This window comes from Penicillium psychrosexuale (genome assembly GCF_028828465.1).
Source record: "Penicillium psychrosexuale strain IBT 29551 chromosome Unknown utg000004l, whole genome shotgun sequence".
Taxonomy (NCBI): domain Eukaryota; kingdom Fungi; phylum Ascomycota; class Eurotiomycetes; order Eurotiales; family Aspergillaceae; genus Penicillium; species Penicillium psychrosexuale.
Window position 1 is genome coordinate 1,349,567 of NW_026643189.1, and position 10,825 is coordinate 1,360,391.

General features: G+C 51.8%; 3 protein-coding genes across 3 annotated transcripts; 2 read left to right on the forward strand and 1 right to left on the reverse strand.

The window, feature by feature from the left end:
• Nucleotides 1-281: 281 nt before the first annotated feature.
• On the forward strand, nt 282-2,387 carry N7518_006319 (tRNA (guanine26-N2)-dimethyltransferase; the record flags this gene model as incomplete). Its single annotated transcript, XM_057187246.1, has 1 exon — nt 282-2,387. The coding sequence occupies one exon, from the start codon at nt 282-284 to the stop codon at nt 2,385-2,387; it is 2,106 nt and encodes a 701-aa protein (XP_057038949.1).
• A 341-nt stretch (nt 2,388-2,728) lies between these two features.
• Nucleotides 2,729-3,280, forward strand: N7518_006320 (GFA family protein; the record flags this gene model as incomplete). The annotated part of the gene is made up of 3 exons (XM_057187247.1): nt 2,729-2,794; nt 2,853-3,015; nt 3,066-3,280. 3 exons carry the CDS (start codon nt 2,729-2,731, stop codon nt 3,278-3,280), a joined length of 444 nt encoding a protein of 147 aa, XP_057038950.1.
• Nucleotides 3,281-3,552: 272 nt separating this feature from the next.
• Nucleotides 3,553-9,801, reverse strand: N7518_006321 (tetrafunctional fatty acid synthase subunit FAS1; the record flags this gene model as incomplete). Its single annotated transcript, XM_057187248.1, has 1 exon — nt 3,553-9,801. One exon carries the CDS (start codon nt 9,799-9,801, stop codon nt 3,553-3,555), a length of 6,249 nt encoding a protein of 2,082 aa, XP_057038951.1.
• Between the last annotated feature and the right edge of the window lie 1,024 nt (nt 9,802-10,825).

Genomic DNA, 10,825 nt, shown 5'->3' on the forward strand with positions numbered 1-10,825 from the left:
CAACCTTACATACATGACTTTTATAGTTGATATAAATTACAAAACAGGTATCGTTGTGTACTGTAGGCTGGTCCGTGCATAGAATCTTTTTCTCCGTCGCATTCAACGTCTTTTGCGACATGCTGTGAAAGGCTTCGCTCATGAACGCCTCGTTGATTTTTGGATCAGCAACGAGAAGGGCTAAGCGAATACTCATTCCTACCATTATTCTCGCCCAATTCCCCCGCCCGACCCCCACTTCGATCCGATATTGTGTCCGATTCCTTTCCACTTCTAGAACCATGGAGGTTCCTCAGATCCAGCTGGTGGAATACCAGGGAGAAAATTACCATGTTGTCAAGGAAGGTTTGGCGAAGATTCTCAATCCGCCTGCCCAAGCGGCCGCTTCCAAGGGAACGAAGAAGGATCTCAAAGACGACGATCAAGCACAGTCCGTTTTCTACAACCCAATTCAACAATTTAATCGCGATCTCAGTGTGCTAGCCATTCGCGCTCATGGAGAACATATTATCGACCTGAAGAAACAAAAGGCGGCCCAGAAGCTGAAAAAGCAGGCAGGCAATGGGGAGAAGAAACGGAAGCGTGAAGACAACCAAACCGAGAACCCAAGACCCGCCTCAAAAGCAGAGAACAAGGAAACCACAGAAACAAACGACCAGCCAGTCTCCGCTCCATCAGTCCCTGCTCCCGCGGTTGATCAAGGACCTCAGTCAGAAGCCCAACCAGAGCAACCCGCAGCTTCTTTCACTGTTCTCGATGCTCTGTCTGCAACTGGGCTGCGCGCTCTTCGCTATGCCTCGGAGCTTCCATTTGTCACAAAGGTCGTGGCTAATGACCTATCAGAGTCAGCAATCAAATCCATGAAGAAAAACATTGACTACAACAATCTTCATACGATTAAACCCAACCTGGGCGATGCGCGAGTTTACATGTATGGGCTTGACCACGCGAGCAAGTTCGATGTCATTGATTTGGATCCATATGGCACAGCAGCTCCATTCCTGGATGCTGCAGTGCAAGCAGCTAAAGATGGTGGTCTGTTGTGTGTTACTTGCACTGATGCCGGTGTCTGGGCCTCGACCGGCTATTCGGAAAAAGCATTCTCTCTGTACGGCGGTATTCCTATCAAGGGCCTCCACTCCCACGAAGGTGGTTTGCGATTGATTCTGAATTCTATTGCTATGTCCGCAGCTAAGTACGGAATGGCCATCGAGCCATTATTGTCTCTGTCTATCGACTTTTACGCTCGTGTCTTTGTTCGGATCCATCGATCACCCGCACAGGTCAAATTCCTCTCGGGCAACACGATGCTCGTATACAATTGCGACGTCGGCTGTGGCGCATGGACAACACAACCCATTGGGTCTACCAAATCTAGATTGGACCGCAAAGGAAACCCCATATACCACCACGGCCTGGCTAAAGGGCCCACAGCCGGACCGAACTGCGAGCACTGCGGCACAAAAACACATCTTGCAGGACCCATGTGGGGCGGTCCGCTACACAATCCCGACTTTATCCAAAAAATCTTGGATATGCTTCCTGGAGCTGATCCAGAAACATATCAGACCTGTCCTCGGATTGAGGGAATGTTGACCACTGCCCTTGAAGAGGACCTGGACTTAACACCATCTGATTCCCAACCATCCACTCCAAAACAGCCTGCGCCAAGCACGAAGAACCAGCATGACCCTGCATACCCTGCCATCATTCCCCGAATGGACGTTGCCGCTCGGGAAAAATACCCTTTCTACTTCTCACTCAGCGCTCTCTCAAAGGTTATCCACTCAACCACCATCCCAATCGACGAGTTCCGCGGTGCCCTCAGCCACCTCGGATATCGTTCCACTCGTAGCCACACCAAGCCGAACTCAGTCCGCACCGATGCGCCCTGGGAGGTGATTTGGGAGATCATGCGCGAGTGGGTCCGTCAGAGAGCACCTATCAAGGAAGCGTCCTTGAAGCCTGGAACCCCCGGTGCTGCGATTATGGGCAAGAGCCGTGAGAACCTGCGTAAATTGAACGACGAAGACCAATGGCTATCGCTTCTCAAAAAAGATCTTATGTCTGCCGTCGAGGCCGGCAGAGATGTCAGTGACTTGGTCACCAAGGTGGAAGCGGCTCTCTACCGGTCCGGATCGCGAAACTCGTCCCAGCGTACTGCTGCTTCTGCGGAGACTCGTCCTAATACCGACCCCCAGCCTGTACCCGAAAAGGAAAAGTCGCCTGCACAGCCCTTCAAGCGGCCTCACCCTAGTGCCCTTGAGGTGGTATTTGATGAGGCTCTAGGTCGTGAAGTGTCTGCTGCGCATACCAAGAAACGACTCGTGCGGTATCAGCTCAATCCTCGCCCTAATTGGGGTCCTCTCAACCGGGCGGGCCGTTAATTATGTTCACTACATGTAGTTTTATACATAGAAAAGTCCTCTGTATGGTTTATACTTCGTCGAACGAAACTATACCTATTGTACATCGTAGGGTGACAAGCACACGTGTCTACTCCGCGCTATTGTTTCCATTCCTGGTATTTTTTAATGAGTCATGGCCATAATGGTTGGAATGCCCCATTTGCCCAATACTTTATTGTTGGGGCCACCAAGTGCTTAGTCACAGTTCAACTAGAATGTAGGCAACTAGAATGTAAGAAACTATATACTAACTACATATATGTTTCTTTCATTGGTATCGTGAAACACTTCTGGAGCAGATACATATTCTCTCTATAAGCATGGCTGTCGGCGGCTGTTTCTGCGGCAAAATCCGCATCGAATACAACGGCCAACCCCTGACAACAGTTAGTACAACGATTCTATTTTGTTCACATATAACCAAGCTAATCTAATATGTTCCAGGCACTGTGCCACTGCCTCGATTGTCGCAAACTTACCGGGGCCCTCTACACGTATAATTTCGTCGTCAAAACCGCAGAACTGAACATCACTGGAAGTCCAAAAGCAGTGCCAAAAACATCGGATAGCGGAAATGATATCAAGAATTATTTCTGTCCTGACTGTGGTTTGTATTATACTGAGTTTGGGAAAGACAGTATCTGACGAAAGTGATAGGCACGCCGCTTTATGGACACAAGATAAAGCCCAATGGAGAGGCTGATGAGGTTACGATCGTCCGGGCAGGGATCTTTGATGATACGGGGATTTTGGATGAACGGAGGCCTGAGGTGGAGATATACACTGAGAGTCGATTGAAGTGGCTGAGTCCTGTCGAGGGGGCTGGTCAATTTATTGGCATGTTGTCTGTACCTTCACTTGATGATGCTTGACGGCGGAAACTAGAAGAAGATTTCTATTGTAGAATGTCGTGTGGACTGCTGTTGCATGTCGAAGGTGTGGTAGATTTCATCTTCGTATTATAAAATATGAACACTCTTCTAGGAAGTGATTCGAAAACTACTGTATTAAAATGCAAGTTGAAACTCATACACATGCACATAAAAACTCCAAGCCTTTTGCGACATATCACATAATGACCCATGAAACGAAAAATGGTCTATCAAAAACACAACATTATAAAGAGGATATCAACAGGAATAGATCATTTCGGAACATTTTCGCTGCCCTCTTCGTACTTCTCCCAGTTCGCCAAAATAGAGGCAATGCGGGGCGAGTTGGTGAGTCTGTAAACGTCCTCGAAGTATTCCTTGGTGATCTCGAAGGGACGGGCAGTGACGTTGGGGATGTACTTGCCGATCAACTTGCTGGGGTCGATGGTGGTCTTGTTGATCTTCTTCAGCAAGAAAGAACGGAAGGGCTTCACACCAGAGCGCAAGAAGGTACTGTGGAATGGCACATCGATACCCTTGAGAGGAATGGTGGCGAAACCACGCTCCAGGTTGATGGGACGCGGCTTGGCCTCAGTTTGCTTGACACATTCTTGGATGATGCTGACCAGGTGGTCCTTGACGTCCTCCAACGACATGCTCTCCATAAGAGCAGGAATGTCGATGTTCTGCGCCTTCAGGAAGTTCAGCAGGTTGGTGAGGCAGTCAAGAGCACGGAGGTCACCAGCTGCGACGTATTGCATGTTGGCAACGTTGTAGTTGACAATCTCGAGCAACCAGCCAGTGGTCTCGGAGATGTTCTCAACAACGTACTGCAGTGCCTGCTCGTTGAAAGTCTTGGAGATACGGCTGGGGTTGACAGCGCACATGGAGTAGTTGGAGCGACCCTGTGCATCACGCTCGACCGCGACTTGCATGGTCAGACCGCGGTAGAACACGACAGACACCAAGCTCTCAATGGGCATGACATCAGCCAGGGCGGCTAAAGCCGAGTATTCACCAAGCGAGTGACCAGCGAAGCTGCTGTCGCGCTGCACCAATCCCTTGGTGCGCATGTCCTCGAAGCTGGCTTTCTCCATCAGAGTCAAAGCTGGCTGAGTGAACTGGGTGGCAGAGAGAAGACCGGTGGGAGACCGGTAGGTGTACGAAGCGGTATTCTCATCGACCTCCTTGAAGATCTTCTCGGACTTGATGGATCCGTCTGCGTTCACCGACTCGAAGGTCATGGCCATGTAGTTCTCCCGGATGGCCTTACCCCGTGGGCCACCGAAGTAGACTGTCAGCTCCTTGGGGTTGTTCTTGACGATGTCAATAATGGAAAGACCGTAGTTCTCCATGAAGTGACGATCAGCCCGGTCCCAGACCTCCTGGGCAACTGGGCTAGAGCCATACAGCTCCATACCCATGCCCTGCTCCTGAGAGCCCTGGCCAGTGAAGACGTAGGAAGTGACTGGCTGCTCGACCTCTGCCTCACCCTCCATGACCTTCTCTTCTGTCTCCTTGTTGCTGGCCTCAACCTTGATGATCTTGCGACCAGCAATCATGCCGACATGCTGCAGCTTGACAGTGATGATGTCGTTGGGCAGAACCATGCCGACCAGCGAGACTTGGAAACCACGAACGCGGCCAATGTTGTTCTCGGCGGCCCAGGTCTCGACCAGGCTGCGAACGGCGGCACTGCTGTACATGCCATGGGTGATGGTTCCAGGCAAGTTGGCATAGCTGGAGAAGACACGCGACACGTGGATGGGGTTGTAGTCACCAGACACGCGGGCATATGTCTCGTTGGAGGCGGGGGCACGCAGTTCCAGAGCGGTCTTGCCACTGAGCGGGATGGGGTTTTCAAAGTAGACTGGCTGTTCAATGGAAGTTCCGTTACGCTGGAGGTAGTCAATCACGGGGTTACCGTGTGAGTCACCTGCCTCGTATTCGACAGACGCAACTTGGATGATCTCCTTGGTGGGAAGCTCGAGAAGAACCTGTCCAACGGTCTGGACGTTGCTGAAGACAGTGGTGTTCTTGAAACGGATCAAGCTCTGCAAGCGGAACGTCAGGGTCTGGCCCAGAAGCTCAACGTCAGAGTCGTCCATGCGGAACCATTCCTTGGAGCGGAGGATGGCGACATCCCGGCTGGTTGCGAGGTAAACCTGAATGGGAACCTCATCCTTGCGCTGGAAGGTGTTCTCATAGTCCACGTAAGAACCCCGGTACAGGAACTGACTGGTGACATGCATAATGGGTTTGTTGTCGCGTCTGATGGTGCCGCAAACCTCGACCATCTTACCAGAATCCTGGTTGATGATGGAGTTAATCTGAGCCGTGGTGTCCAGAACATCACCAACCTTTAGGGGCTGGGCGCCGGGCACCATCTTGAACCCGTTGGACAAGTGAACAAGCTTCAGCAAATCTCCATCAATGGTGCGGGGGAAGATAGGCTTGGTGATTGCCTGCCAGCCTGCCACAATAGCAAAATCCATAGGGGCAAAGACCTCCTTGCCAGGACGGTCAACGAAAGCCTCACTGGTGTTGCCAACTGCGTGAACAAAGTCGGCAACATCTTGGGCAGTGATGGTCTTCTGGCCACCACTAAAGGTGGCAGTAGTAGGGGTGTCGAAGGGAACGTCCTTGTTGCCGAACCAGATCCGGTAGTAGAACTCCTTGATGCGATCGTTGCGGTCACCCATAACCTCACGGATAGGAGCGTATCCAGTCTCGGGGTGATAAGTGAACAAGAAGTTCAGAGGGACAACGCCATTCTCGGCGGTGCGGCCCTCAAACAGGGTCAGCATGATTTGGCCCTTCTCGTTGATCTTGGCTTCGACCGTCTTGACCAACTTGCCAGACTGGTACGGCTCCCGCACACTAATGACAGTCTTGGCAGGATCGTTGGGGTTGGAGATCTCCACATACATGCCTGCCGTGGGAGCGACAATCCGCTTCATGGGGTTAGACTGGAAGCGGTGGCCCTGAACGAAGACATCGGCCAAGAACAAAGCATGTCTCCAGGAGTAGACGTTGCCGGCAAGAAGACCGAGCCAGCGGTCCAAGTCTGGCAAGGCTGCAGTGGAAGACAAGCGGAAACTGGTCTTGCTTGGCTCTTCGGAAATAACCAAATCGTCAGACTCTAATTCGGTGGTGTTCGTAAGCTGCCCACCGAAGTACTCAATGACAGGAATCTTGGTGCTGTCGCCGCCGTAGACATCGCGCAAGAGGCCAGCGATGTGTCCCTGATGAACACCATCAAGGATGTCCTTGACGGGCTCATCAATGATGTTGGAGAAGCGGGCAGCCACAGGACCCTGGAGAATACAGGTTCGGCCGACATCTTGGTCGACAACAGCCTCAAGATCCTCACTCTGCCACAGAGAATCCTTCTTGAAGAAGAACTCAAAGTTCTCATCCAGCACGGGGACGAAAGGCACGGGCTTCTGGCCGCGCTTCTGGCAGAGCAGCAGGAAGTGTTGCACATCCTGTGCGTTGATCAGCTGATTGGCAGCTTCGGGATAAGCAGACAAAATATTGTCGACGGTAGGGTAGGGGGTATCAAGATCGGAATAACTTTGAAGCAGCGACGCCTGGCCTTCGGCAGTAGTGAAACGCTCCTCGACACGACGGATGAAGTCACCCGTCAGGCGCTTGAGCGAGGCATCGATCCATCGGGACTCGTGCTTGATGTACATGAGGTCCACCATGCGGTGAACGACCTCAGCATAAGTCATATCTTCCAGATCCACAGTCTCGCCTGCAGCGTTGCGACCGAACCAGACCTTGTGGAAGTCATCATTCAGCTTCTTGATGATGTAGTTCCGTTGCTTCTTCAGCTCAGGCACACGCTTGGCCTTGTCAAGCTTGAAGATCTTCTGGTCCATCTCCTGCCAGAACAACACGCCGCGAGTGGCCAGCTTGTGGATAGGCTCACCCATTTCAGACAGAACGGTGATCACACCACCTGTTGATTTCTGGTAGGTCTTCTCCCATTCCGCATCGTCCACACCAGGGGCATCAGCAATTGCCTTCTTGGCATTGTGAGATGTGTGTGCCTCCTTGGCAATCATCATGCGAGACCCGAAGAGACAGCCGTCGAAGGGCATAGGAGGGTAGCCGAACTTGGCGGACCACGTACCCGAGAGGTAAGGATAAGTGTCTTGCGAACCACCGAAGCCACTGCCGGCAACAAGTACAATGTTGTCTTGCTTGCGAATCCGGCTGTACATCTGAAGCATAGGCTGGTGGAAGTCCTCGAAGGAGTGGTGACCACCGCCACGGCCACCAGTCCACTGAAGGATGATGGGGAACTTAGGGTTGGCTTTGGCAACATTGATGACTTGCTGAATCGCATCGACGGAGCCAGGCTTGAAGGAAATGTGCTTGATACCAAGGGTTTCAATATATTCATTGGCAACTTCAATAGATGGCACACCAGCGCCAATGGTCAGACCTTCAATGGGCACGCCCTCCGCGCGCAACCGGCCGATCAACGGAATCTGCCAGGCCATCGCACGCGGGTTGACGTAGATCAAGTTAATAGTGATACCACGTCCAGGGGGGATAGCCTTCTCAATCTTGGTAATGGCCTCCGTCATTGTCTTCGCGTTGTAGTAGCCACCACCAGCCAGCTCGATGTGATAACCGGCGTTCATAGTAGCAGCCACAAAGTCCCAGGCAACGGTGGTGGGTGTCATACCAGCCACCATGACAGGGGGGATTCCCAACAGTCGGCTCATCTTGGTGTCCACGTAGGTTTGACCAGTAGATGTCTTTGTCAAGCGAGGGCCGTGTTCCTTGACCCAGTCCACAGCATACTTGACAGAATGCTCATCACGGTCGAACAGTTCGGGCTTGTAGCCGACTTCCGCATTGGTTCCGTCCATTTCACCGGCGAGGATAACCCGAACACCGGTACCGTCCTTGTTTCTGTTGGTCAAAACGCCCAGACCAGAGATGCCACCGGGGCCGAAATCAAGGATGTGGGTTGCATGAGGGAAGACAGTGGCTTTCTCCCAGTTGACCGCATCGTGGGTGATCATGCGAACCAATGAGGGCACAATGTCCTCGTCGCCGAGTTTTCGCAGATCCTCTCCAGTCTTAGTGTGGAAGACGGGGATCTCCAGTGACTTGGCGGAGATCTCAACAACATCTTCCAGATCCTCGAGAATGCGGTCGTACGCAGAAACAAGGTACTGGCTGTGGAAAGGAGCAGTGATAGGGAGGAAACGGTTGACAAAGCGAACCTTGCGCTGTGTGAATGGCACGCGGTTCTGGTCAAGTCCGGTGGGAGCCTTGACCTTACGCAGGCGAACATTCAGACCGTAAAGCGAAATAGGAGGACCAGTCACCACAAAGTTGCGCGCACTGTTCACTAGGGAAATGGAGATGTGGCGGTCCTCGGGCAAATGTTGGTTGGTGGCATCGATGTGCTCCTGAACGGCGGCGAGCGAGAGGTCGCGGATAGACAGCATGGGAGTAGGGGTTCCCTCACCATTCTCAATCGAGTCCTGAAGAACGGACGGGGCGATAGAGGTGCGGGGGTAGGCCTGCTGACTGCGCAGACCAATCCAGAATAGCATGGTCAGGGCATTGCGGGCGGCTGTGGCGAAGGAGTCCCAGCTGGTTGCAGTTGCAATGGCGGCGGCTGTGACGACTCCCTGGGAGTGACCTGTTGTACCGAGGAAGCGGCCCAGGATATCACCAGGCTGGCGGCCCAGGACTTTGCAGGTAACCATATAATGGGACAACTGGACCAAACCAATCAATGGCAAACTCACGGGCGCGGACACGAGATAATCGATATCGGGCTGTGCATCCCGGTCTTGCAGCCATTGCAAGATATCCATGCCCTTGGGATAGAGCTTGCTAGCCTCGGGCTCGAGAGAGAGCGTCTGGAGCAATTCGGCGGAGTCCGTAATCAATTCTTCGACGAAAGAAGGGTACGTGGTGTAAATGCTGCGCAATTCATCAAAGTACTCCTCGATATTGCCTTGACCACCGAACACAGAGTAGATACCCGCGGCCTCGTCGGATGCCGCACGGAACAAGGCCGAATCGTAGGGCTTGGTGGGCCGGCCCGCCGCAGCTCGTCCGGCGTAGTAGGCCTCAACGACTTGGTTCTTCTTAGCAACAATGCCGGGGAGCGCAGCTGCCACTGCGTGAACATCATTGCCGCGCATGAAGGCACGTTCGAATTCATTCAACGCGAGTTTCAGAACTTCCAAGTAGTTGCCCTGTGCATCGTCTTCGTCCTCGATCTCGTGAGCCACATGGCCAATGTAGCGGGCTACCAACTCCGTCACTGATGATGGCTCATCGTCTTGGGCCAATTCGTCTGTGGGCTCGGGTAACGAAGCAGTAAAGCTGTCTTTCAACTGCGAGGCGTGGAAATGAAGCGAGGTAGGAACGAGGAAAGAGAACTCGAGGGACCCATGGGAGAGGGTGAGTGGGCGGAGGGATTGCGAGGATCGAGGAGTGTTGATACCGGTTTGGGGACCGGTCAATGTGCCGTACATGATGTGGCTCTCTCTCTCTGAAAGGGAATAGAAGGAGATTAAGCGGAAAAAAGACCAGAGGGACCCTAAAAGCGAAGAGGGGTTTCCTGCATTCTGTTAGATTCCAAGGACACAACACACAGACGATGTCGGCTGCACTCACTGGAAGACCTGAGTTCTAAAGGTCTGAAGTGAAAGGGGGGTATTATCAAGGGAATAAAGAGAAGTAGAGGGACACAATTTCAACAGATATACACATAAAATAGGAAAAGAGGTCCAGAGCACGATTGAGCCTGAAGGGGAAAGAAAAAAAAGGTCTGGTTGAACTGCAGACAATTCAAAAGGGTTTAGCGTGGGAGAAGACCCGCCCCAATGGGTTCTGACTTGGGTTGAACCCGTTGGGACGCAGTACACTGTGATACCGGTATTGTCATGGAGCATGCCAATAATGTTTTTTTAATTGTCTTTTTAAATGTTTTTGAATGTTTTTGAATTGTTTTGTGGTTTTTTTCACTTCTTTTGATATTTGCATATTACATATTTAAAGCAGCATCGAAATAGCTCTCTAATTTCAACCTATCTCGTAGACTCCATTCGTAATGGTCGTTGGGATTCTTCTTGAACAACGTATGTTGTACAAGCTAGTCTGTCCCCTGACCCAAGCTAGCTCTAAATGATCCACGCAAATCGTTGCTTAGTGTCAGATCCTTCGGCCGAAGCTTTGAAACCCCAACGCCCTCACCAATTTGGACCAAATTGACCGTGTCCCTCCCCATTCTTCCGAATCGCGTCGTCAAATGACTTGGCAATTTGGTGGGATCATCAGCATTATTACTCTTCTCATTGCCTGATATCATTTTCCCAGTTCTCTCCCTGTCTACAAGGTGGGTGGTTCCTCGTTTTCCCGTTATTTTCATTGATAAAACTGGGAAAATTACCGTCCGGTATTCGTTGATACCGCATCTATCGCCGCGCTCCATTTCCTTTCCCACCTTTTTTTCCCTTCTTCTTTCTGGATCAATCCAATTGTCTTGGGGACTTCCAC